The 27,179-nt window shown below is 51.6% G+C and overlaps 2 protein-coding genes and 1 long non-coding RNA gene across 4 annotated transcripts in view; 1 reads left to right on the top strand and 2 right to left on the bottom strand.

Moving 5' to 3' along the window:
• Positions 1-6,070: 6,070 nt before the first annotated feature.
• LOC146427078 (uncharacterized) lies at positions 6,071-8,807 on the bottom strand. The gene is made up of 2 exons (XR_014856512.1): positions 8,209-8,807; positions 6,071-7,069 (listed from the first exon to the last, which is right to left on the bottom strand). It is a non-coding gene; the product is annotated as an uncharacterized LOC146427078 (long non-coding RNA).
• Positions 8,808-12,761: 3,954 nt separating this feature from the next.
• On the bottom strand, positions 12,762-16,383 carry TMEM79 (transmembrane protein 79). 2 transcript variants are annotated; one of them, XM_085082503.1, is made up of 4 exons: positions 15,540-16,383; positions 13,903-14,733; positions 13,478-13,691; positions 12,762-13,233 (listed from the first exon to the last, which is right to left on the bottom strand). In XM_085082503.1, the coding sequence occupies exons 2-4, from the start codon at positions 14,621-14,623 to the stop codon at positions 13,029-13,031; spliced, it is 1,140 nt and encodes a 379-aa protein (XP_084938629.1). In that variant the 5' UTR covers positions 14,624-14,733; positions 15,540-16,383; the 3' UTR covers positions 12,762-13,028. The 2 variants fall into 2 exon arrangements, with proteins under 2 accessions (XP_084938629.1, XP_084938630.1); XM_085082504.1 differs by lacking the exon at positions 15,540-16,383 and adding an exon at positions 15,411-15,518.
• A 240-nt stretch (positions 16,384-16,623) lies between these two features.
• SMG5 (SMG5 nonsense mediated mRNA decay factor) overlaps positions 16,624-27,179 on the top strand; it is a 30,584-nt gene continuing 20,028 nt past the window's right edge. Inside the window, exons 1-5 of the mRNA XM_085082502.1 lie at positions 16,624-16,836; positions 21,980-22,078; positions 22,683-22,806; positions 23,398-23,554; positions 27,012-27,101. Coding sequence (XP_084938628.1) covers positions 16,760-16,836; positions 21,980-22,078; positions 22,683-22,806; positions 23,398-23,554; positions 27,012-27,101 — 547 coding nt within the window. The 5' untranslated portion in view covers positions 16,624-16,759. The remainder of the gene's footprint in view (positions 16,837-21,979; positions 22,079-22,682; positions 22,807-23,397; positions 23,555-27,011; positions 27,102-27,179) is intronic.

Genomic DNA, 27,179 nt, shown 5'->3' on the forward strand with positions numbered 1-27,179 from the left:
CGGTCTCGTGCCCACTTGTAGGTGGCATCTCTGCCCTGATGGCCAGAGGCATCATGGGCCCATCGAGCTAGGAACAGCTCCCCCTTGTGTTGCCAATCCAAATCTATTTGTGACACTTTTATCTTTGCAGCTTTATCCACCTGTTTGTTGTTTCGGTGTTCCTCATTAGCTCGGCTCTTGGGGACATGGGCATCTACATGACGGACTTTCACAGGTAGCTTCTCCACCCTAGTGGCAGTGTCCCGCCACTCATCAGCAGCCCAGATTGGTCTTCCTCTGCGCTGCCAGCTGGCTTTTTTCCACCTTTCCAACCAACCCCATAGAGCATTGGCTACCATCCATGAATCAGTGTAGAGGTAGAGCTTCGGCCACTTCTCTCTTTCAGCAATGTCCAGGGCCAGCTGGACAGTTTTGAGTTCAGCAAGTTGACTTGATCCCCCCTCTCCTTCTTTAGCCTCTGTGACCTGTCGTGTGGGGCTCCATACAGCTGCTTTCCACTTCCTATTTGCCCCCACAATACGACAGGAACCATCAGTGAACAGAGTGTAGCGTGTTTCATCTTGTGGCAGTTGGTTGTAAGGTGGAGCTTCCTCTGCACGAGTCACTTGTTCCTGCTCCTCTTCATCTGTGAGGCCAAAGTTTTCACCTTCGGGCCAATTTGTAATTATTTCTAAGATCCCAGGGCGATTCGGGTTTCCAATACGGGCGCGCTGTGTGATGAGAGCAATCCATTTGCTCCACGTGGCATCGGTGGCGTGGTGGGTTGAGGGAACCTTTCCTTTGAACATCCACCCCAGCACTGGCAGTCGGGGTGCAAGGAGAAGTTGTGCTTCCGTACCAATTACCTCTGAGGCGGCTTGGACTCCTTCATAGGCTGCTGGGATTTCCTTCTTGGTGGGAGTGTAGTTGGCTTCGGACCCTCTGTAACTTCGGCTCCAGAATCCCAGTGGTTGTCCTCGAGTCTCGCCAGGCACCTTCTGCCAAAGGCTTCAGGACAGACCATTTGCCCCGGCTGCAGAGTAGAGCACATTCTTCACTTCTGGTCCTGTCCTGACTGGGCCAAGGGCTACTGCATGAGCCATCTCCTGCTTGATCTGAGCGAAGGCTTGTTGCTGTTCAGGGCCCCAGTGGAAATCATTCTTCTTGCGGGTCACCAGGAAAAGAGGACTCACAGTCTAGCTGTACTCGGGGATATGCATCCTCCAGAAACCTATGGCGCCTAGGAAGGCTTGCGTCTCCTTCTTGTTGGTTGGTGGGGACATTGCTGTGATCTTGTTGATGACTTCGGTAGGAATCTGACGTCGGCCATCTTGCCACTTCACTCCTAGGAACTGGATCTCTTTGGCAGGCCCCTTGACTTTGCTCTTCTTGATGGCAAAACCGGCTTCCAGGAGAATTTGGATGATTTTCTCTCCTTTCTCAAACACTTCTTCCGCTGTGCTCCCCCACACAATGATGTCGTCGATGTACTGCAGATGTTCCGGAGCCTCACCCTTTTCCAGAGCAGCCTGGATGCATGGCAGATGGTGGGACTGTGCTTCCACCCCTGGGGCAGTCGGTTCCAGGTATACTGCACGCCCCTCCAGGTGAAAGCAAACTGAGGTCTGCACTCTGCTGCCAGAGGAATGGAGAAAAATGCATTTGCAATGTCAATAGTGGCATACCACTTTGCTGCCTTGGACTCTAGCTCATACTGGAGCTCCAGCATATCTGGCACAGCAGCACTCAGAGGTGGAGTCACCTCATTCAAGGCACGATAGTCCACAGTCAATCTCCATTCTCTGTCATATTTGCGCACAGGCCAGATGGGGCTGTTAAAGGATGAGTGGGCCTTGCTGACCACTCCTTGGCTCTCCAGCTCACGGATCATCTTGTGGATGGGAATCACAGCATCTCGATTAGTCCTGTATTGCCGGCGGTGCACTGTCGAGGTGGCAATTGGTACTTGTTGGTCCTCCACCTTCAAAAGTCCAACTACAGAAGGGTTCTCTGATAGTCCAGGCAAGGTGTTCAATTGCCTCACGCCCTCTGCCTCGACAGCAGCTATTCCAAAAGCCCACTTGAGTCCTTTCGGGTCTTTGAAATAGCCGTTACGGAGGAAGTCTATGCCCAGAATACATGGAGCCTCTCGACCAGTCACAATGGGATGTTTTTGCCACTCCTTCCCAGTCAGGCTCACCTCGGCTTCAACCAGGGTCAACTGCTGTGATCCCCCCGTCACCCCAGCAATAGAAATGGATTCTGCTCCCGCAAGTCCCAATGGCATTAGGGTACACTGTGCACCTGTATCAACTAGTGCTTCATATTTTTGTGGCTCTGATGTAGCAGGCCATCGAATCCACACAGTCCAAAAAACACGGTTTTCCTGTACCTCTACCTGGCTAGAGGCAGGGCCCCTCTAGCACTAGTTATCATTTCCTTCCTGGTCATACATTCTAGAGGTTCTTTCAAGGGGATCTGACCCATCATCTTCCCTTCTATTGTACCTAGCAGGTTGGCCACTGGAAGCTGAGGCTACCTTCGCTTTAGCAGAACCCCCTCAGCCAGCGTTTCCCTCCTTAAGCTGATGCACCCGTGCTGCCAGGGCGGTAGTGGGCTTCCCATCCCACCTCATCATGTCTTCCCCATGGTCATGCAGAAAAAACCACAACTCAGCTCATGGGGTGTACCCTCTCTCCCTAGCTGGGGGACGTCGGGCTCTGGTATTGGGGCCTGTGACTCTCACTGGTGCCACATTGATCCTCCTCATCTCGTCCCTAATCTCCTCCCTCAGGTCCTTCATCTCCTCTTTCATCTCCTCCCTGAGGTCTTTAACCACAGCAGAGACCTGAGCCTGCATCAGGTCACTGATCACACTTGCATAATACCTGAGCCTGTCAGCTATTGAACCCACCGTCTCTCGACTGTCATCAGCATTAATAGTTGCAAGGAAGGCAGCATGATGGTCTGGCCCTTGCCTTGCAAGGCTCCACAACATTTGCCCGGTGCACCTGACCTTATCAGGGTCATTTTCATGCTGTCCATCCCTCCCAAAGAGCACCTCCATTATGGCTGCTTCTCTCAGCCGTTGGATCTCTTCCTCAATGGTCTTCCAGGACAATTTACAGTGGGGATCCTGCATTCTGTCTTTGTGGGCAAATGTGTTGGTTTGAAAACAAACCAGTAGGAGATCACAAGTCAAGATTGAAATTAAAAATAAGTGAAATAATACAAGGAAAAGCACTGACAAAGTCAGATACAACCTAACACCCTGTTAGGGTGGTAGTAGCAGTCCAACTGAAGTAGTCCAGTTGAAGTGGTGATCTTGTGAAGGTCTAGTCTCTAGCTGAAGATCCAGTAGTAGCTCTGGTCCTCTGGGAACCCAGTAGACAGGGCTAGCTCAGGCAGTTCCAGGGCCAGGTTATATCCAGGTGGGAACACCTGGCTCCTCCCTCCTCGGCAGAGCATCTCACAATGGGATAAGTCCATGAGTCACACGGTGGGTCCCTGATGGCCCATTGCCTGTCATCCGGAGTGGGTGATAGCAGCTAATGGCCCACAGCTGGTGGTAATAGAATACTTAACTACATCTATATTGCAACCTAGGACAGCAAACTTCTCTCTTACACCCATTAAAAGCCTCTCCCAGAGAGAAAGGGGCCCTGTCTCCCTCGCGAACACTTTGTCAACACCCGGGTCTTGGGCCAAGGGTCCCAAATTCCTTGCTTCATTATTATCCAGCTGCACACCTGGGCCCATAAGGTCCCAAACCCGAAGTAACCAGGTTTGGAAAGCTTCGTGCGCCCGTCGCTTAACATCATCTCGCAGATTACGGAGAGTATCGAAGTGGAAGGACTCAGTGATGATTATGGGCTCAGATTCTACTGCTGGTTGTGAGGGCAATGGCTCCCCATCATCATTAACTGGGCGTACTGATTTGGTCTTATACTTTGTACGCACCACAGGGGCAACTGCTGCTGGCTGTGGCTGCTCTTGGGATTCAGCTGGAACCTGGATGGTCGTAACATCTGTGGGTTCCACTGCTGCACCATCAGACTCTTTCCCTTTGGGGCGAGGAGAGGGTTTTACACCTGCTAGGGAGATGTATTCCTTCAGCAGCTGGTGTATTCTGTGTATCATCTCCTCCACTAGCACCCCCACCCACTCCGGATGGTTCGTTTCTGAGGCAGGCTGTTGGGCAGGGTCAGGCTGTGGGGTATCCCCAGCTCTGGGACAGCCTTGGGCTCTGTGGCTGCATCCCTATTCCCTGGCACAGCTGTTAGAATGGTTACCCAGGGAATTTTCACCTTATCCCGGAATGTAAAGTAGTATAGACCTATCAGCCACAGCAGCATCAGCCACTGTATGATATCATAAGCATTTAGAGAGTTTCCAAACCTTTCGAGCATTAGTTGGGTAGGCCCAAAGTAATGAATAAAAGGTTGAGAAAAACCTTCTCCTGGTGTTATCTCCTCACAAAAGGTACCATTATGCAAACTGGATGAGAGCCACAATAACTTTAGTTATAGGGCCTATGTTTAGGTAGGGAGCTGCAAATGGGAAAAATGTGGTCACAATTATGTGCCAACCAAACCAGGGTATACTCAACATAGTACCACTTAATGAGGTTTTCATGTTCACCACGCCAAGATAGGTCTCACAGAAACTGTTATTCTTTTTTCTTCCAATGCCCTCGAGCCCCACGTTGGGCGCCAAGATCTGTCTTGGTTTGAAAGACAGGTGTCTGCCAAGAGAGGTTGAACCCTCCCTTAGAACAGAGAATGTGATTTTTTTTCCCCCTCCCTCCGAATTATTTAATTTTGTAAATCAAGGGCTTTCAGGCAAAGGTATGGGAAAAAAGGAATATCAGTTCTTTACTAGTATCTATAAACAAACAATAACAATAATAGCAACCACAACTAGAACCGGAAAACCAATAGCAGATGACTTGTGAGCTGCTAAGCCTTTTCCCGTGTGGTGTAATCATGGTTGCAAGCAGCAGGGGCGCTGTTGAGCTCCCGGCTGGGCAGGGCAGGTGCGATGACTCCCGAGCGGCTGCAGGTGGCGCTGTGGTGCAGGGTCAGGTCAGCGTCCGGCAGCTGCAATGGCGGGCAGGCTGAGAAGCACGCAGGGCGGCGAAACAGCTCGGGGCAGCGAGAAAGCAGGGCGGCAGGGGCGGGCGCCGGCTCTCTCTCTCAGCCAGGCAGCAAGGATTTCTGCAGTCACAGCAGACGCCGCGGTCTCGTGCGGCAGAGGGCGGGGGCAGGCAGCAGAGGCCGCGGGACTCTCCCGGCAGCAGCCGCGAGGAAACGCAGCCCGGGGGAAAATGTGCCCTTCTCCGTGGGGAGAAAGGTTGAATCAAAGCTCACCTAGCCAGGAGAAGAGAAAAAACAGGGCACAGTTGGATTCCCTCTGGTCCCAGGCGAAGAGCAAAAGAGCAGCCTCTCCCCTCAGCCTCCGAACCATGAGAGAGCCGTTCCAAGCCCCGGCTCTTCCCTTCACCTGCCCTGCCCAAGCCCAGCTTTTGTCTTTTACAAAAGGCTTGATGGTTCTAAAACACCCAACTATTTGTTGCTTAGTAACAGGAATGAGGAGAAATTCTAATGTACTCAACCCAACACTGGCCGAAAGCAAGGACTCTAGACATAGAGTGGCATCCAGCTCTGCAGTGTAAAATTCCTGTCCCCTTAACGTGTGCCAGACCGCTCGCCATGTTCGGTGCAAGTGGATAGTTTTCTCATCTCCAAATATCATCTCTTTGCACAAAGCCTTCCCCACCTTGAGCCACAAAGTCCACGTCCATGTCCCAGACTTCTGGGACTCCATTCTTGGACGCCCACATCATTAAAGCCCTGGTCAGGTGCTGCTTTTGTGCAACCGCTGGATCACACCAGGGGTCCTCCAAGAAAGCTCGCAAAAGTTCGTCTTTTGGCATTGGAGGGTCCATCTCCATTCTGAAACCAGGCTGCGTGGCGTGGTGGGTGGGGGGAGGGGACAGGACGATATGGTGTACCTTTTTGTTGCATGCAGTACGTGTCAGCGGTCACCAGATGTCGCTGTTGGACTGCTAGCAGAGTGAAGAGGGGAGCCCTTTTGAGTGCTAGAAAAGACTGACTTTATTATTTAATTAACAATTTATATATACATCAGAGGGCTGTTCGGATTGGACCAATATCATCCATACCCCAGGGATTGATTGGTCCAGGCGTTTGACCGCCTGTATCCAAAAGGCCATTTCAATAACATGAAAGTTTTATCTTTATTTATAAAACATAGAAAAGGAAGAGAGAAAATTCCCGTGGGAAAGCATCTGTGCTGCCACAGGACAGGGGAACACCAGGCACTCCAGGACACACTGAGCAGGAATTGTGTCAGCCTTGGATCGGCTGGCTGCTAACTCGATGTGAACACTTGAGTGTGCCAAGTGGGTAAAAGCCATCTGGGACCAGCAGAGCAGGAGTAGCCTGGGCATTGTGGCTGTCTAGAGGTGTCTGCTCAGCCCCACGGATACTGAAAGGCTTCTGGGCTTGGAGCAGGACTGGGGCAATTGCTTAAAGGCATAGTTGGACCATGGGCTTAAATGCAGCAGATCCCCCCTCAGCCAGCAGGCATGGGGACGCAGAGGCTGTGTGGGGACCACAGCACCCACTGAGCCCACGGGTCACTGCATGGGAACATGGTGGTGTGGTAGCAATAGGGACAGCAACAGGGCTATGCTCAGCTGGGGCAGGGATTCAGCAGGGTGGAGGAGTTGGGACAGGGACAGATGGAGGAGCTGGGGGCAGGGACACAGGAATGAATGGAGGAGTTGGGACAAGGACACTTGTCAGTAGATGAAAGAGTTGGTACAGGATCACTGGCAGGGGAGGGAGCTGGGACAGGGACATGGCAGCATTTGGAGGAGTTGGGACAAGGGCATGCTGGTGATTGGTGAGTGGTCTTTCCCTGTTCTTATCTCAACTCATGAGCCTCTTGCCAGCTGTATTTTCTTCTCTGCCCCTCTCCAGCTGAGAAGGAGGAGTGACAGAGTGACTTTGGTACATGATGTCCAGACAGCATCATCCCACCACAAATGCCAACAGAGCATGGTCTGAACGAGAGCACAGGCACAAATAAACTTGGCACTCAAGATACATTTGGAACTTAGCATGCTGAAATCAAGTGGTGACACTCAATAGGCTTGGAGTAGGAGATAGAGAACCACAGAATATGCTGAGCTGGAAGGCACCCATCAGGATCATTAAGAGCAACTCCTGGCCCTGTACAGAACACCCCAACAATCCCACCATGTGCCTGAGAGCTTTGTCTAAAAGCTTCTTGAGCTCTGGCAGCCTTGGGGCTGTGACCAAACTCTGGGGAGCCTGTTCAGTGCCCGACCACCCTCTAGGGGAAGAATCTTTTCCTGATACCCAACCTAAACCTCCCCTGACTCAGCTCCAGCTGTTGCCCTAAGTCCTATCACTGGTCACAAGAGTGAAGATATCAGTACCTGCCCCTCTTGAGGCCTTGTGAGGAAGCTGCAGACCCTGATAAGTCTCCCCTCAGTCACCTCTTCTCCAGGCTGAACAAACCAAATTACCTCAGCCAGTCCTCATAAGGCTTCCCCTCAAGGCTCTTCACCATATTCACATCCCTCCTTTGGACACTCTTAGGTATAGCTTAAAGTAATTTTTATATTGGGGTGCCCAAAACTGCCCTATGACTGGAGGGGAGGCTGCCTCAATGCAGAGCAGAGCAGGACAGTCCCCTCCCTTGCCTGGCCAGTGATGCTGGGCCTGATGCCCCTCAGGACATGGTTGGCCCTCCTGGCTGCCAGGGCACTGCTGACTCAGATCCAACTTGCCAGAGACCAGGACCCCCAGGTCCTTTTCCACACCTTTTCTCCAGCCTCTCGTTCCCCAGTCTATCCAAGCAGGGTTGCCCCGTCCCAGGTGCAGGATCTGGCACTTGCCCTTGTTAAATTTCATATAGTTAGTGATTATCCAGCCCTGTAGTTTGTCCAGGCCTCTCTGCCTTTCAGGGAGTGGACAGCTCCTCCCCATTTTGTATCATCTGTGAACTGACTTAGTGTCACTTCCAGTGCTGCATCCAAGTCATTAATGAAGATGTGCAAGAGCACTGGGCCCAAGATGGAGCCCTGGAACTCCACTAGTGCCTGGTTTCCAGTCTGATGTCACACAATTCATTGTCCCCCTTAGCACCTGGCCTGTGAGGCAGTTGCTAACTCACCACATAATGTGTTTATCCAGCTGCGTCCTAGATAGTTTGTCCAGAAGGATACTAAGACAGACAGTATCAAAAGCTTTGCTGAAATCAAAAAAGATTACATCAACTGGCTTCCTTTGATTAGCTAGGTGACTTACGGTGTTGTAAAAGGAAATCTGATTTGACAAGCAGGGCTTTCCCCACCTGAAGCTGAGCTGGCTCTGACTGATGCCTGTGCTGTCCTTTAGGAGTTTTTCAATACCCTTTCTTTTCCTTCTTCTCTTCCGCAAGTCAAAAATTGGGTGCATGAGGAGGGGGAGGAGAAGCAAATGCTTGTAGTCCATAAAAATCCCATTTGGATAATTTAGAACAATTTTATGTTGAAGTTTTCACTTTTACCTACTATTACTCTAACTTAGCTGTCAATATGATAATTATTCTGGATTTCCTCACCCTGATAATTTTATTTAAAAGATTAATTCCTTAACTAATTTCTTCAGTATTGCTTTACATTGAAAATTCTTCTAAATAAATGCTTTCCTTTGAAAAATAGCAGCTGTTTCAAATAAGCAATTTGTTAAAACAACCCTACATCATTGGTTAATTACAGTGGACTTTGTGCTTAAAAAAAACCCCTCTGATACCTTCACAGCCAATTTTGTGATGCAGATGCTTTAGAAAAGGACATGCATTGCTGGCCTGCATAATACTGGCAGCGTTTCTTTATGTTTCTTTGAGCTACTTGAGGGTATTCTTAAATAGGGGATGAGCCTAATGAAAAAAATCACAGAGGCACTTGGTTAAGTGGCATAGGATGCTGTAGGTTGATGCACAGTACAAGTGTTACCTGTGAAGGCTTGTGTTTTAGAAAGTCACCAGGCAAAGAGGGTGTGAAAATGCTGTTAATGTGCGAGCTCTATGTGCAATCCCTGTGGATGGAAGCTTGCACCCAAGTATTTCTGTGCCATTCATGTATAGCAGATGGGGAGAAGAGAGGGAGGAGCAGAAACAAATGTGTTTACGAGGGGTGACAATGTGGTGTATAGATAAAAATTAATCTGAGTTGCTCCTGTAGGTTCCCATGGCTTCGGGCCCTCTGAAGCCACCAGTCCCCACCCCCATGGATTTGACATGTTTGCATCATGCTCGAGTCCCTTTGCTTTTCACCTGAGGAAGGTCAAGATGCAGGAGAGGTGACATCACAGTGACAAGGTGGCACTGGTGGGCCTGTGGGTGGGGAAGAACCTGGCCAGTCCATGGGGACCCTGCCCTGGGCTGGGGGCACCCTGCGAGGACACGGCCTCCCATAAGAGGTCTGTCCCGATGGATCTGGGGACAGGGCAAGGGACAACCTCTGTCCCCAGAGCAGGGCAGGTGGGACAAGCAGCCTCAGGGCTTCTCCTAATCGGCCCCATCCTCCTGGCTTCCTCTCAGCTCTGCGGCAAGGGAAGAATGGAGAACACTGTCTGCTCCAGAAATATATGTTATTGGAAAAATCAGTCAATGAAACTGGACCCCCAAATCCATGGGAAATTGGAGCTGGTTCCTTGTGGGGCTGGTCCTAGCTGGGGGCTGTGCTGACTTGGCTCCAGGCCCTCTACTCTGTGTTTCACTTTGGCACAGTACTTCTTGGGAATTCTGGTGGCCTGGCAGAGGAAAGAATACATCAGGATCCTGATGGCTCTGGGTCTGAGGCTCCTCAGCAGGTTTGTTGAGGATGCAGAGGGACCTGGCAGGTGGCCCAGGGTGGGACGCCGCAGAGCCTAGTTCAGGCAGCCCCTGACCCAAGCTCCTGCAGCTTCTGCTGCCCAAGCTAGACAAGGTGCCGGCAGCGCTGCCAGGCCTCCTGCTCTTTCCCATGGCCCTCCTCAATGAGGGCCACCTGCTCCGGCTGGAGCTCCCAGATCTGCCACCAGAGCTCACTGATGTGGACATGCTGCAGGCTGACCCTCTGCGCCTGCTCCAGCTGCTCCTGATGGGCCCTGTGGAAGAGCTGGGCTGGCTCAGGGATCCCCTGCCACAGCCCCCCACGCCTGGCACAGCAACTGGGCTGGCACTGTGAGCCCCTGGCCCCCACCTCAGCCATCCCTTGGCTCTGTGTGCCTCACCTGAGCACCCATTGCAATTCCTGGTGGTCCTGTTCCACCTGCATGGCCAGCTGCTCTTTCTGCTGGGCCACCTGCTCCAGCTGGTCCCACTGCAGCTGCTGGTCCAGCTCCACCTTCCTCTGCACCTGCTCCAGCTCCCACTGCCACCATGCCCAGTCTGGCCTCTTGGCTCCTCTTGGCCCTCAGAGCACCCTGCCCAAAAATGGGACAGTGCAGAGGTCTGACCAGGCTTCCTTCAGGGGCAGCTATGGAAGCCCTTGGCCATGGCTTTGGCTCTCTGCCAGTACTGCTCCAGGACATGTGCTGGCTTTAGGGGCTGGTCCTGGCAGACCCCCCACATCCAGGGGTTCTGCCCCTTTGCTGGAGTGGTGACAGGGACAGTGGCAGGTGAAGAGGTCAGTGCCCCGGGGCCACTCACCCACTCTGTCTGCCAGGCCTGGGTGAGCAGGAAGGCACCACACTGGGCTGCAGCTGGTGCAATTTCCCATTATCAATTGAAAGGTACTTACAAAGTGAAGGGAGAACCTCCTGTCAAAGTCGTGCTGAGCCACGATTTCTCCCTGCCCAGGAGCACTAGTGAAGCCAACCTGGAAAAGGCAGGGAAAAGACAGGCTTTGTCACCTTTCCTCCTCGCTCCAGAACTAGGCAGGGTGAGAGCACGGGGACACGCATCATCCACAACCACACAGCTCCAGGAGCACCATCAGGTGTATCTGCAGGGGTCCTATAAGTCATCCACTTACCACGACCTGTGCACCCTCCTGCGCCAGGTACGTGATGGTGGCAGAGGTGAACCAGCTTTGAGAGACTGCAGAACCATGGTGTGAGAGACACACATTACTCGCTCTGGGAGCTGGATGTTAAGGAAAATGGTTGTATTTCATCACAGGAAGAAGAGAGAGGAGATGGGAATGAGCAGACTGGAACAGGATAGAATCATCTGCTCCTCCACATAACCAAACCCAATATATACAGTAACAGTATCTCATCAGTGTCATAAGAGTCCAGTATGACATCAACATCATCATCAATACTTCTTCTAGCGGTACTGCACTCAGCATGCCTGTGTCTGCCTTTAAAACATAAAAAATAATTAAAAAACCCCAAATAAGCCCCAAATCACCTTCACACTTTCTTGTACTCTTTCCCTTACTTGCTTCTTTTACCTGCTTCTTTCCCAGACAAAGCTTCTTCAAAGTGCAGACTATGGAAAGCAACCCAGAGGTTCATTACCTGTTGACCATTGAGGCCATGTGACCATAGGCTGGGCTTGTCTCTCCCACCCTACCCTTCCACAGCATTTGCTGCAGCCAGGGCAGGCTGCTCCTAGTCTCCAAACAGTGACACAACACCTGTCCTGAGCCTGAGAACCTCAGAGCTTTTTACAAAGAAGAGACTTCTTCCTCATGCAGCACCTGGTTGTCACAGAATAATGTATCCAACCTACACATTCCCTATATGGGAAGCTGGAGGGGACCAGGTAACTGTGAGAGGGGAAGACAAAGCCTTGTTGTAGGGCACAGTGACCTGAGGGAGAAACATGAGTGGAGGTGGAAGCTTTCCTGGGCATCGATATAATGAAAGGGCAAACACGGATGGTTTTCTGCCCTTGGTCCCTGTAATTAACCCTGAAGAACTGGATGGGCCAGAAACTGAAGGAGATTTTGGGCCTGGCAGAAGATGGTGCTGGAGCTCAGCAGCAGCCAAAGGTGCCTGTGCCCCTGGACTGACTTGTGCCCTGTAATGGTGTGTGGTGCTCAGGAGGACTTTGCCTTGTGAGTTCTTGGGTCAGTGCCCTGGGTCATGTCCCTGATGACAGGTGCATTTAGAAGACTTAGAGAATCACAGAATCTCCTGAGCTGGAAGGAACTCACAAGGATCATGGAGTCCAACTCCTGGCCCTGCATAGGTCACCCTAACAATCCCACCCTGTGCCCAGAAGCATTGTCCAAACACTCCTTGAGCTCTGGCAGCCTTGGAGCCATGACCATTCCTTGGGGAGCCTGTTCAGTGCCTGACCACCCCCTGGGGGAAGAAGAGCCTTTTCTTGGTACCCAACCTAAATCCCCCCTGACACAGCTTCATTTCATCCCCTCAGGTCCTTGAGTCCCATTCTCTTGTTTGGGTGGGTTGCTCCTGTGATACAGCATTGCAGGATGGAAGGTGGGACAAGCCTGGCTTCTCCCTGCATCTCACCCTGGGGAGGGCTCCAACCCTCCTGCCTGGCCAACTGGTTTGTGAACTGGGAGCTGAACCTCCACCAGGAGGAAGAGGAGGGACAAGCAGGGTGAGACTGGCTATGCAAGGACCCAGGAGTGGGGTGCAGGCTTGGGAGAGAGAGAGTCCCGGGGCAACATAATTTTTTCCCTCTTGGAAAAAATTTTGAGGCTGGATGATTGTATCCTGTAGGTGAAGATCTGAGTCATTCAATGGACAATTTAACCCACCTCCACAAAGCAGCCACAGATCTGCTTGGTAAAGGGCTTTATTGGGCACAGTTGGCTCCAGCAGGAGGGGAGGCAAATCCCACACCCCATCCCAAGGGAACAGGGCTTGCTGTGTCTTGCTCTGGGCCTTGTTCACCCTCCAGCAGGAGTCTCCCGGTGCAGAGGGTTTGCATCCTGGTTCTGTGGGCCCAGCTGGATCTGTCGGCTCTGTGCTGTCAGGGCTCTCAAGGCAGGGCATCAAGGAGGGCTTGAGCCCTTAGCGTCCAGGCATCGCATCTCCTGGCCTCCCTCACCCCCAGTGCCGGAGTTTGGCTTGGCTCTCCTTGGAGTGGCCCTCAGGCTTGGGAGCTGCCACAGAGAGGAGGTTCTCGGGCTCCAGGATGAACATGCCATACAGGTTCCAGAGCAGCATGGCCAGGAGTGGCAGGAAGGTCATGCTGAAGCCGAAGGCACGGAAGGAGCGGCCAATGGCATAGGACAGCCAGAAAATCAACCTGGAGAGGGCAGAGGGTGCAAACTCAGCCATGGGCGATGCCATGGGGTTGGCACTCAGTGGTTCTGACCAGTAAGGGGTTTCCCAGGCATGGCCACTGTAGGAAATGGGATGCAGGATGATGAACCCTTCCTGGCTGTGGTGAGCTGGGTGAGGTGCTGCCTGAGTGGGAGTTCGCACCAAGGGATGGTGTTTGCTGGCACTCACAGAGCCAGACAGCACCCTGGAGTGAAGGAGCCACTTACCGGGAGATGGCGAAGAGCCCCGTGAGCAGCGGGATGAGCTTGAGGAGCTCCTGAGGGAGGTAGGTGGCCAGCACGGCCATGTTGAAGAAGTAGAGGATGAAGAGGTGGACAGACTGGGAGACGTAGGTGCGGTGGATCTCCACCTCTCGGTGGAGCTCCCCGAAGGGCTCCAGGGCAGAGGAGCAGAGGCGGGAGATGCCGCTCACGATCATTCCTGAGGGACAGAGAGAGGGGCTGAGTGGGTGCCCAGAGGAGCCACAGTGGGGTTTGGGGAGCACCAGGAGGGGAGAAAAAGTCCATCAGGTTGCTCCTAGTGGGAGCAACAGAGCCACAAAGAGCTCAGCCCCAGCTCTGCTCCTGCAGCCCCAGGGCTAATGCAGCCCAGTGCAGGAGCAAAGGGCTCATACCCCAAGCCCACAGCTCACCCAGCACGATGGGGAAGGTGGCAAAGGCGGCGCAGCGCAGTGTGTAGACCAGGCGGGTGCTGATGGTGGGCAGCAGCGGGGCATCGAAGGGCAGGAAGACGTAGGCCCCATAGATGAGGCAGGGGCAGAGGAGCAGGGCCCCTGCCACCGATGCTACAGCCTTGAGGTTGTCAGTGCCACAGTCCCTGGCACATGGGCACCGTGTGCCCTCAGCTGAGGGTTTGGCCGTGCGCCCCTCAAAACCCAGTGGGTCCTGGTACCGTGAGGGGCCAAGGGGGAGGAAGACCTGCTTGTGGTGGAGGCTGCTGGATCTGTCACAGGGGGGAACATGATCCCTCCTGCCCTCTTCCTGGGGCCATGGGGTGGGGTGCTGCTTCTGCTTGAAGGGGCTCTGCTCGATGCACTGCGGGTCGATGGGCACAAAGACATGGGCTGCCATCACAGGCAGCCCAGGGACTTCCTCATCTTCGGCCTCAACTGGAGCGCAGGTGGGAACAACTTCCTCAGGATCTTCATGGCCCCCCTCAGGACTCGAGCGCCTCTTCATCTCCATGAGCTCTGGCTGGCCCTGGGTGCTGTGCTGGCACTGGTCCCACAGCAGTGTGGCATCAGGGTCCCCCAGGTGTTCATCTGGGGCTGGTGGCACCTTGTTGAGGGTCACCTTCCCCAGCTCCAGCAAAGCCACCTCCTCAGGGGGCAGGACAGTGTCTGCAGCAGCCATGAGAACATCCAGTTCCACACTGTCAGGGACACAGCCAGGGGCTGGTGACACTGCTGCTTGCACTTGTGGTATTCAGAGGGGACAAGGTTCCTGTCCCTTCTGCTTTCACCCTGGGCCAGGAGAAAGGAGACAGATAAATTTATATCAGAAACACGAGGTTTAGCGTCACATGCACAGCCCCAGTTACAAAGTGGGAGCAAACTGGCATGCCTGGAGCCCCCACCACCTGCCTGCCCTCACACTAGGAGGGAAAAGCAGTGCCTGGTGTCCCCACACTCAGGCTCCTGGCAGTGGGATCAGGTACTGTCTTGGGCCAGGTGAGCCCTGGGGTTACAGGTCTGGCTGCAAAATGGGGCAGCCTGGGAATTGCTTCCCCCACTGAACAAACATCCTGATACATCATGATACAACTGGCTCCTCCATGGCTCTGTCCTGGGCCAGCACCAGCCAAGCCCTGGGGAGAGGGTAACCTGGCTGCTTGCAGGAACCCTGGCTACAGCCGACCAGGTTTGCTCCCTCTTGTGGCTGAGACTGATGAGTGGAGGGCAAAGGGTGCCCTTCCACGGGGTGCAGAAGGTACAGGCAGAGCTCCCACGTTGTTCCTCTTTAGGGGAACCCTGTCTCTTGGCCCGTCCTGGGTGTTCCCAGCTGTCTCCTGCAACGAACATCGCTCCCTCACCCTTCTCAGCACATTCATCCCCGCACCCTCAGGAGCCCTAGCCTGGCCACAGGTGTGGGGAAACTGGAGGCACGGAGCGGCGTGGGGCTTCCGCCGAGATCCACTCACGGAAGTAGGGCTGAAACAGCTTCCTGGGCCTCCCGCACCTCCAGCCCCCGAAAACCGGACGCCATCCCCGCTCCCAGCTCCCAGCCCCGCTTCCCTCGCGGCACCACCTTCCCTCGCTGCGGGACTCACTCGGGCAGAGGCGGGGGGTCATGAGGGCCACGGGACAGCTGTGCCGAGACCCTGCGCGATTCCTGCGCTCTCCCGGCCGCCTCTGCGCCTCAAACCTGCCGAACCAGCTCAGGTGGGGCGGGCGGAGGAGCGGGCGCGGAGCCTCGCCCAGCCGGGCGGACCCTCCGCCTGCCTGAGCCCGGGCCGTGGCCCCGCGGGGCTCCTGCGCGGGCAGGGCCGGTGGGGGCGCACGGGGAGCCCTGGCGCTGTCCCCTATGTCAGGATCACTGTCCGGGCCGTTCTGCGAGTGCCGAGTTTAAGAGTTCTCTAAACAAAAACACAATTTCGAAAGGAGACAGAGAAGTCAATCCTTGTTTGTCCTTGTTTATTCTGCGAGGGTGCGAGGTGGAGCTTTCCACAAATCAAGCGCACCAAGGGTAACACGAAGTTACATCTATTATACAGTAAAATTTACATAAATCCGTCTACTACACATCCCCGCCCACCTAATGAATATTTATGTAACGTAACCTAACACAATGCTTGAAATACGAAGTCCTTTTTTTTTTTTTTACTTAGCACCTTTTGTTACAGAAATTATCTGACGGCACAGTAACGTTTACAAAAGGCGAGAAGATTCAGCCTGAAGACATTATTTAGCTTGAAGACAACACTGGGGGTGCCGCGGCCCTACGGGACCCGCCCAGATGCCTGGCCGGTGCCTGGGGACCCCCGGCACGGCGGGAACCCAGAGGGCGGAAGGATTCCGCCGCCGTTCCCTCCGCTCCTGGCCCCACAGCCACGAAGGGGAAGGGAGCGGGGGGGAGGCTCTGGCCGAGCCCTCAGTCTGAGCATGGGCCCCCGGCCCGCCGCTCCCGCCCGGGTCCGCACTGAAACTCGGCTCCCGCTGACTGACGCCACCGCGGCCCTGTTTGCCAGCAATAAGTGCTGGCACGGCGGCCGCGTGTGTGCGTGAGGGGAAATCCCGCGAGATGACGCCACCGCCGCCATGTTGCCGGCGCTAAGTGAGGGCCCGTCGCGAGGGCTAGCTCTCGCGAGGCGAGGTCTTTCCCGTCGCCGCAGCCCTGCCTGTGCGGCGCGGCGCAGCCGCGGAAAATCTCGCGAGAGTAGCGAGGGACAGGGGGCAGCCATGGCGGCCGAACGGGCCCGGGGGCGGCGGCGGCGGCGGCGCGGGCGGTGTTGAGGAGCCGCGGGGCCGGGCCGGGCTCGCCGCGGGCGCCATGAGCCAGGGCGGCGGGGCCGCCGGCGAGAGCGGCGAGCCGGAGGCCAAGGTGCTGCACACCAAGCGGCTGTACCGGTGAGGAGAGGGGCGAGGGGGCCAGAGGGGATGGAGTGGCCGAGAAGGGGAGGGGACTAGGGGACACTGGAGGGAGCCGCTGTCGGGAAGGGGCTGGGGTGGCTCCAGGTGAGGATGAGGCAGGTCAGCGCGGAGGGGGCCAGGGGGTGACTCAGAGGGACGGGGAAGGATCTGGGGAGGGAGAGGAACAGGAGGTGCCCGAGGGGAGCAGAGGGAGAATGGGGCTGGGCAGGGTCCGGCGGGGACTGGGGGTGACGGGAGGGAAGGGGATTGGGACGGGAGAGGTTGGGCGAGGTTGGGGAAGACCAAGATGAAGGGGTTGGCGGGATTAAGGGAAGATGGAAGGGAAGGAGACGGGGGAGTTGTCAGGGAAGGATTCGGGCGACTGGGGAAGGAGATGGCGGAATCGAGGGAACCACAGGGATTAACGGGGCGGGGATGCTTCTTGAATTCAGAGGAGACTTGGGAAACGCGGGCAAAGGGGGTCGGAGGGATGATGGAATTTAGGGAAGATTGTGGGAAACAGGGGAAGGTGGAATTTAGGAAAGATTGAAGTATGGAGGCTGTGGGGAAATCCAGGGAAAGGATGCAGTGTAAAGGGAAAGGAGAAGGAGGAGGTTTAGGGAAGACTGGGGAGAGGGAATATGGGGAAGGGAGTTGTGTGAGATCCAGAGGAGATGAGCAACACATGGAGGGGCAGCACTGGTGAAAAAGGGGTCTGGTGGCTTCAGGGCAGGTGAGTCAGATGAAGGGGTGGCTGGGGAAGGAGCTGTGGGGTATCCAGGCAAGGTTGGAGAATGGAGACACAGGGTAAGGAGGTTGGTGGGAGAGTAAGAAGGGGGTGAGGGTGAGGGGACACCCAGGGTGATGAGTCAGGACATGGGAGATGGAAAAAGGAGCTCTGCAGGATTCAGGGAGGATGATGGGGGCTAAGGAGAAAGGGGTTGTTGGGATACAATGGGATAAGGGTGAGATGTGGGGTCATCCAGAGAGAGGGGTGTTGGGGAGAGTGTCCCTCGCTTTGGTAGTAGGCAGGGATTACATGAGAAGTGCTGGAGAAGAGGGTGTGATGAGCAGGAGTGTGAGCCAGGGCACTTTGCTATTGTGTGGAGGGCAGGACTGCTCCAGCTGCAGATCTTTCCAGTAAAACACTCCCTGGAACTCTGGTCCCACATTTCTACACCACGCTTTGGAAATGGCATCAGAGAACAGGGGTGAGGCACTCTCGCTGGCCTTGGTGAGCTCAGACCCCCAGAACAAGACATCCCATATGGGATGAGGTGTCCTGCTGTCAGCCCTGAGCTGCCTCTGCTCCACTCATGACTTGTTTTGTGAGAGTGGCCCAGAAATTGTTCCCTTCTGGCTTAGGTTCCCCGTCAGTACAACAGATCCCTAGTGGAGTTCCAGCAGTAACTGTGGGTCTCAAAGATGAGCAAAGTGATGGAGATAAGAAATGAATTTTACATGGGGGTCCATTTCTTTTTTTCTTGGTGACATTGGCCATGCCCTTTCATGTCGTGGGACCTCATGGGATCAGTGTTATGTTAGCTTGTGGGAGTTGTGTTCAGGTCTCCAGGGTCCTTGGCAGCATGTTAGCTGTTGGAGTGTCCTTTCAGAGATGAGGGTGCCCATCACTGCTTGTAGGGCACTCTTTGATATTTTCCAAGTCTTCCTAGATTGATAGTTCCCAGGTTTCACTTTGGAATGTGGCAAATGCATTATCCCAGGTGCTCCTTTACAATGCATGTTGTAGTGTAAGGTGACCAGGTTTATTTTACAGGTTTCTGGGTAACCATTAGCTTATGGACTCAGCTTTACTGTTCCTACCTGGAGCCTGTTCTAGGCAGTGTGATTTGTAGACTGACGCATGCCAGAGCACAGATAAATGACTGCAGGTCTTTTCTTTGAGTAATGTCTTACTCCTCAGACACTGTGGCTCTTAGTGATGCACTAAATAAATAAACAGAGGGGACAAATAATTCTCCCCACTGCCCTGCTTCATCCCAGACTGTTAATTGCACAGACAGAAGGGTACAGATCAGTGTCTGTGTGTCTCCAGAGGACTTGGCATTGGCCTGTTTCCACCCTGCTTGGCACCATATGCTGTACTTATTTCTTTTAATAGGCTGGCATCTGATGTGCCTCCTCTGTGGCTCTAATGTGCTGTCTGAAAGCAATGTTTAAACACAGCAGGTAGAAAAATGGGTCTTGGGACAGGATTTGTTGTCTTAACTGCTAGGGAAAGTTCAGCCCATGGTCTTGGGCCATCCAGGGTACAGATGCTGAAGTGCACTATCAGTACATGGACCGTAGTGCCTTGTTGATGTTTCCCAACGTTTCTGGAGTGAGGCTGGCTCCTGTCCCTTTTGTCCTCACCAAGTCCCCTTTTCTCAGCACCGCAGATGCGGGATCCTGGCAGGTCATCGCCAGCTGTCACAGATTCTGCTTTATTCCTGCCTCCTTCTTTTCCAGCAGCACCATGGGTCCTGTGTGGACCAGACGATGTTTCAGCTGGGGCCTCCCTTAAGTCTCATGAACCACATCGCAGTCTGTTAACCTTTCTGTTCTCTGGTCATGAACTCTGTTCTTAACAAATCCTGAAAAAACAGCAGAGACACCAAGTATCTTCATGTGCCCGTGTAGGGCTGTTGTAGAAAACTGGATTGTATGGCAGATGCCTTCCAGGCCACCTTGAGGGGAAGGGGAAATACCCTCTTGTGTCCCTGCTCAGTCTGTCCCCAGAAGGAAATTTTTCCGTACTTCTCGTTTGGTAGGCCATTGGGATCATTTCCCACATTGGATGTCATGGACACATGCACTTGTATCGGATGCACGCAGCTGAGATTTGGTGCTCAGGGAATGTTATTTTACATCTGCTTTACTGCCTATGTCAGGAATCAACTACTGTAGTTTTCCTATAGTTCTCTCCTGCAATCAAATGAACCAGCAATTCCCCTTTCCTCTGGTCACTCTTTGCACAGGAAGCCAGTCAGCTCCTGGTGCACTGGGAGGGGCTTTGAGAGCCACAGCCAGGACAGCAGTCCTAGGCTGCAGTAAGAAGACTGGCATTGCCTGTGCTCTGTGGGGTTCTGTTGTGGGGAAACTAAACCGGGGGACTTGTTGGAATGCCCAAAGGCCCAATATGAACTTGACTGGATACTGCATACTCAGTGCCTGTTACCTGTAAACCAAAATATATTTTACTTGCTTTCCTTGCTGTGAGGGTATGCAGCTGTGAGAGTTTGCAAATGCCCTTCAGGCCATATGAGAAAGAGGCCAGTGAGCCGGAGAGGCTGGATATCAAGGACGTAACAGGATTTTGTGTGGGATTCTTACTGTCTCTTTGTGTTTCTTCATGATTATTCAGGAAGAAGTTGGTTCAAGTCTATGGTGTTTTGATCTCCCAAGGCATTGCATGAGATACTTCTGTTCCCCATGTTTCCCTTCTCCTTTCAGCTTCTGTGGTTACTGGAAGCAAGTGAATGAAATCTTTTCATTACCTTGAGTGAGAGGCTTTCTGTGGCATGGCAGGAGATGGGACATTTTCTCTGTGAGCTCTGAAGTGTCCTGGGGCTTTTTTAAGGGAGGTTCCTTTGGGTGTAGTGAGTTTGTGAAGAGAGATTTGCCTTGCTGGGAGGAGGCTGGCATAGGAAACTGTCAGTTACTTTGTAGTAATATCTTTGGTTTTCAATGAAGTGATGGTGGTTTCAGCCTCCCAGAACATGAGCTTGCCGGCTTTGGCTTGGGAGTGCCCTGTACTCCATCTGGCTACCATCAGTGCAAGAGCAGCAGGCTCAGTCACTGTGTAGTGCTGTGAGCGTGGTGGGGGAGTTCCCGATCTGCAGGTGATGGAGATTTCAGGAGGGGGAGCAGACTGGCTGCAGAACCTGACTGCTCTGCTTGGCAGGAGTTTGCTCTGGTCCTGCCTTCTGTGTTCACAGTGCGTTGTGGTTGTCTTCATCTTCTTGTTTCAACTCAGCTCTTGAGTGCGACAGGGTCAGCAGCCACAGTGGAACAGGTATTGGAGAAATGAGAAATGACAATGGGTGTGGTAGACATGAGCCTGAGAGGGAGAACGAGGACCACTGGGGTTTGGTAGCTGATGGCTTGGAGAACGTGCTGCTTAAAGAAGAGCTGGGGAGAGTTAACTTCACAAGTGGGTTTAGTGACTTCGGATACAAGCACAGAAAAGGCAGAGGTTGGAGGTGACCTCTTGTGTAGGAAGGGTTGACGGCTGATTGTACTTTATTGAGCTGTCTGTGAGCTGTTGATGAGGTTCAGCACTAATGATGCTGAAAGTCCCTGGCTTTTTTTCACTGCAGCGTTCAGAATTGTGGTGTGATTTGTTCACAGCTGCAAAATTTGGAGTACTTGAGATTTACACACGGTGTGGGATTCTTCCTCCAGGAGGAGGGTCTTGAACAATGATTCATCAAATTACTTTTTTGCATGGCTCAGAGGTTTGGAGGTTGCTTGCTCTGTCTTTTAGGTAGCTTTCAGGGCACAGAACTTATGAACGAATGTCCTCTTCTAGACTGGGTTTGAAGATCTGTTGCCTGTCACTGAGAGAACTTTAAGGGGTTTAACCAGTGAATCCCTGTTGTGAAGATGGGGAAGTTTTGGTGAATGAGAGACTTGAGTTGCCTTCTTTCGGTAGGCAGATTGGTAAGGAAACAGGAATTGGTGGGGGTTTGATTCTTACACCATTAAAACCTACCCCATCAAAACAGTAGTTATTAGAGTTCAATCTATTTTTTAAATCACAGAGTTTAAGATGTTTAATTTAAACTTAGTGTAAGTATACCGGTTTAATTGCTGAGGTTGCTAACGTGTTCAGAGACATTTCTGACTTTGTGACTGTAGAAGTAATTGACATATTTGATCAGACAGGCAGTAAGTGGTGATTAAACAGCTGTTCTGCAGTAAAGTGCCTATAATGTTTGTAACTCTGCTTTTTTCTGCTTTCCATATCCTTCTTCAAATAGACTGCAGAAAGGAAATCAGTGACTGTGGTGTGGTGGTACGGGGCAGTGTGCTGACACTAAGTAGGCCAGTGTGGTTCTGTGCAGACACCTGCAATCGGCAGTGATCCCAGCTCACCTGCTGTCCTGAAACACTTTCTTGTTTCTGTGCTCTCGTGCAGGGCAGTGGTCGAGGCTGTGCACCGGCTGGATCTCATCCTTGGCAATAAGGCAGCTTATCAGGATGTGTTCAAACCAGAGAACATCAGCTTGAGGAACAAGTAAGTTGGGCAGCATACTTGTATTTTGTGTTTGGCTGGGGAAAATCTGTGTGAAGCAACACATGGAGCTGTTGAATCTGCAGTTTCAATGTTTGTTTGGTTTGTAGTGTGCCTGTTGATCTGTGATCAACCTTCAGGTTTTGGAAGCAGAGGCTAGATTTCAGACCTGTGTTTGGGCAACACATTCTGTGGCAGGAAGCTTTCCTGAGTGTCAATGATACAAATAAATTTTGTTGACCAATTAATTCCTTGTTGTAAAAACTGTGGAGCAGAAATTTCTTACATGTGTGTAAAATCTTTTATCAGGTTTAGGGGTTGCTGAGCAGGGAGGATTATTATTAATCATTTTTAAGCGGTCAAGCCAATTCCTGCCATTACTGCGCTTCAGGAAGTCACTGATGGCCAGCTGAGCCCAGAGGGCACTAGGTTAAGTACACTGTTTTTCCAGGTGCTCTTGCATGAGAGTGATCCGGGCTGTACCATCACCAGATGGCCTGGATGAGCCATTGTAATGGATTCAGATTTTCCTCTTGTGTGCTTCTGTAGAGGCTGCTGTGTTTGAGGCTGCAGCAGCTCACTGAGAATGCTCTGCTTTCTGTTCCAGGCTGCGGGAGCTGTGCGTGAAGCTGATGTTCCTGCATCCAGTGGATTATGGAAGAAAAGCGGAAGAACTGCTCTGGAGAAAGGTTTACTATGAAGTTATCCAGCTCATAAAAACAAATAAAAAGGTAGGTATCTATGGCTCTGGCATGAGAAGGTCTCTAGCTGTGTAGTGGATAAGGCAAAGTTTAAAGCTTCATTTACTTGGAGAAGCTGTGGTCTGAGCCCAGGGTGGGAAGCTGGGCACTCCCAAATTCCTGTGGAGCTGCCTGGAGACCTGCCATTGCAGAAGGCATTTCAACAGAATTCGGGTTTTTTTTTGTGTTCCCCTCTTCTTAGTACAGATCTCTCCAGGTAGAGCGATGGTTTTAAGAGGCATTGTCAGTGCTGATTGTTTTTACAGGAGTTGATCACTGGAAGATCCTCAGTGTTGTGTGATGCCATGAGCTCTCCTGGCTTTCCAGGGGTCTGGGTGCATTTAAGGTGCAGCAGCCAGGGCATTTGATATTATTTATTTGTTTTTGCAAGTATTTCTCCTTGATGTTCACCCATAGTGAGTACCACTAGAGGCAACACTGTTGAGCAGGAGGAGGTACAGAGCTCTGCAAAATCAGTTACAGCTGACCTAGCACAGTCTTGCTTCACACTAAGTACAACTTGGGTGCCCAGCCTGAACCATGCCCCAGACTGCATTAACGTTCTCCTTTTCCTTCTTCCAGCACATCCACAGTCGCAGCACCCTGGAGTGTGCATACCGGACTCACTTGGTGGCTGGCATAGGATTTTACCAGCACCTCCTGCTCTACATCCAGTCCCATTATCAGCTGGAGTTGCAGTGCTGCATTGACTGGACACACGTGACGGACCCTCTCATAGGTTTGTGCTCAGGGTGTTGTGCTCATGGGCAAGGCTGAATCCCAGACAGGTGACCTCCCCTTGCACTAGTCAATCTTTGTTTCAGCATTCAAGGGATTTTTTTTTTTTGCCCTGATGAGTAAGTTTTCTGTTTAGAACAGACTGTCCTTCTCTCTTTCCCATGGCACTGTTGTTCTGTTTTTTGTTTTTGTTTTATTTTAATAGTACTAAACTAGGGAAGAAAGAAGGGTTTCTAACAGGAAGAAAACAGGGCACAAAAATTCTTTAGTAAGTGTTCGGTGATGGCAGATTTTTATGGAAAATTGGAGAGCATTGCTGGCTGTACAGAATGTTTTTAAAAGCTTAATTAAAGCAACCAGGGGAATAGGTTATTGAAATCAACAGATCTCTCTCTGTACATCCTATTCACTAGATGTAAGATACTGTTCCTTCTCTTGGTGCCTCTTCTGTCTGTGCTCTCTTCACTGCGTGGCTTTTAAACTGCTATTGAGTCTTAGACACAGTAAGGTCCTGTAGTTCATGTTAGCTGGCCCATGTAATCTCTGTGTGCCCTTAGGTGCAGGGAAGTCTGAGGTATTGTACTTGTTAGGGGAGGAAGAACAAGAGTATTTGCAGTCCTGAACGGCTCAAGACTGCCTGTGTATTCACATCCTCAATTACCTTGTAATGGTCTGTTCTTATTTGCCTTGGGTTGTACTCAGTGGCCTCAGGGCACATGTTCTGTTGTGGGGGGTGTCCAGGTGAGAAATGGAGCCTCTGTTTTGTGAACTGTATTAGCAAGGGTTTAGCTGATGTGCTTAAAGCTTTCAGTAGGGAGGATAGCAGCACTTGTCTAAGGGAAGTTAGTGTGTCTTTAGCAAAAGAAGGTTTTACTTGCTGGGATCCTCATCTAAGTTCTGGGAGATGGTGGTATCACTGTCAGCTTCAAAATGTTGGTTTAAAAGTCAGATGTTCCTGGCAACTGTTGCTTTTAGAAATGTACCTCAGTACCGCAGAATTAATAAATCCTCCATATGCACATTCCAGGTGGGTTTGTACTCTGAGGGGTGATTGCTTATGAAAAGCTCCACTTGTTCGGGTTTCTTGGTATGTTTGGGCTCTCCAATTAAAATAATGCTGCAGGTGAGCATGTAACTGGAGAGTAGAGATGTAACTTTTGCTTATCCAGAAAAAATAGATGAAAGATGAAGGATCCCATATAAACCACAGACTGGGGTGGGCACAGTTTGATGGTTATAAAAATGGAGGCAAGAAGATTCAGAGCAAAAAAAGGGAGGGTGAGTCCAACGGTGTATGTAGACACAGATTTAAGGCTGTGTGTTTGTGCAATGCGACTCTTACTGATGCCTTTATCAGCCTTGAGATCACAAGCCATACAAGATTAAAAGGATAAAAAGCAGTTAGTGTTTATTGAAGGATCCTTCAGGTGCACTTGCAGCATAATGCACACTGAAATGCACATGTTATACAGGGCTATGACACTTTTTTAAGTTTAGCAAGTTAGCATAATTGAAAAGAATCCACAAGAAGTACAGTTGATGAAGTAATTCCCCCCGTGGTTCAGTCTCCTATTGAAGCCTCTCCCTGTGGTTCTAGCCCCACATCATTTATTTCTGCATACATAGGAAAGCAGAAGAATGGCATTGGTTCACTGAAGAAGTAAGATTAGAATAAGATTCCAGGAATGTGTTTGTCTTAACAGAGTATTGGAAAAGTACTGGAGTAATCTAAGAAGTGATATAACTGTACAATATAATATGAGATATATATATATATATATATATATATATATATATATAATATAAAGCTATGAATATATGAAAAATATTTAAAAAGCAAAAATCTTGTGGCATCAGTAAGATGCCTGTTGGTAAGTGAGAACAGTTCCTCACTGGTCACTCCAGCCTCCAGAGTTCATGTCTACCCTTTTAGCCTCAGCCAGGAGGAAAGCAGAGTGCAAAATGGATTGGTCTTAAAAATCTTTGGGATCCTGCTCGGAGGAATTTTCTCCTCCAGAAGGTGTGAGTCCTTGGCAGCAGGAAGATGGAAACCAGCCTGAATCCATGATGCTGGTGGCCTGGTGGCAGCAGACAGTCTCCAGAGGGGAAACACAGGCACAGCAGCATTTTTGCCTCCTGATCTCTGGCTGAACTGTGGCCCCACTGGCTGGGGGAAGGTGGGATGTGCTCTTCTCAGGAACTGAGTCATGTTTGATGACTTCAGTTAGCTCAGATAAGCCGGCTGCAGTCTTTCCCTGTTGCTTTTGCCACTTTCCGCTGCCTGAACAGCTTTTTTTTTTTTAATTTAGTGTTGTGTTGACAAGACTATTTCAGTTGGAAGGGACCTACAATTGTCCAGTCCAACTGCCTGAAAACTCAAGGCTAACCAGGAGTTAAAGCATTGTCAAGGACATTGCCCAAGTGCCTCTTAAACACCAACAGGTCTGGGGCATTGACCAACTCCCTAGGAAACCCATTCCAGGGTGTGACCACCCTTTGGTAAGGAGAGGCTTCCACGTGTCCAATCTAAAAATACTTTGATGCATTTTTGAATCATTCCCATGTGCCCTATCACTGGGTGCCAGGGAGAAGAGACTGGCACCTTCGCCTTCTTAGGAAGCTGAGAGAACAATGAAGTCTCCTCCAGCGTCCTGCAACCTAGACAAGCCTGAAGTCTGTGGCTTCTCCTCCCAGGCTGTGCCTTCCAGCCCTGTCACTATCTCGGTTCCCGTTCTGAACCCAACTGCAAAGGCAATGTTGTCCTGAGGCAGTTTCCCTGACTCCAGCTGCCCTGTCTACAGCACATATTTCTGTCCTAGTTTTTGCTTGTTTAACTTACTCCCTTTTTGGTTGGTCAGTTCTCAGTCTACATCTTGGTCTTGAGACAATGAGTTTGTTTCCATCTTCTTGTTGGAGAGGGTCTGTCCCCATTATGTGCTGTTGCCCAGTGCCAGTGCTCCGAGTTTGTTCTGGCTTCCAGGGATTTTTGCCTGCTCCCATCCGATGGCCTCATTAACTATGTTCATGAAATCAGCCTTATTACTTGTGTTCAGTGTTGTGTTAACATGATCACACGATGCTGTATACAGAAACTGGCCTTTGTCCTCTCATCTGTGGACAGATGGAGCCGGGTCTCTGTGGCAGACCTTGTAGACAAGATGACAGTCATTTATTTCAGTGACTGTTGGTGATGTGGTGACACACATTGCCCCCATCAGCAGGGAATCCAAGGGGAGTGGGTGAAGAGCAGAGTCTCTAAGTATTTTTCTGCATTTATTTTCCATGTTTTAACAAGAGTGACCCAGTGCTGCTCTACAAGATAGCACAGCTGGCAGCTAATAGTGGGGTCTGTCTGGGGAGGGTTTAGTTTGGGTGTCTTGGGCAGAGGCATGGGCAGTTCCTGTGTCTCCCCAGCAGCCTCCACCCAGTGCAGTAAGTGATTCTGTGTTTGCTCGTAGGCTGCAAGAAACCTGTGTCTGCATCAGAGAAGGAGATGGAGTGGGCACAGATGGCGTGTCACCGATGTCTGGTTTATCTGGGAGATCTAGGTAAGGACAGCATTGTCTCTCAGGGCAGCCTTTAAAATGGGAAAAAAATGCTGTGTGTACCATGTGAGGCTGTCGCTG

The sequence above is a fragment of the Lichenostomus cassidix genome, chromosome 25, assembly GCF_008360975.1.
Source record: "Lichenostomus cassidix isolate B80296 chromosome 25, HeHo_3.0, whole genome shotgun sequence".
Taxonomy (NCBI): domain Eukaryota; kingdom Metazoa; phylum Chordata; class Aves; order Passeriformes; family Meliphagidae; genus Lichenostomus; species Lichenostomus cassidix.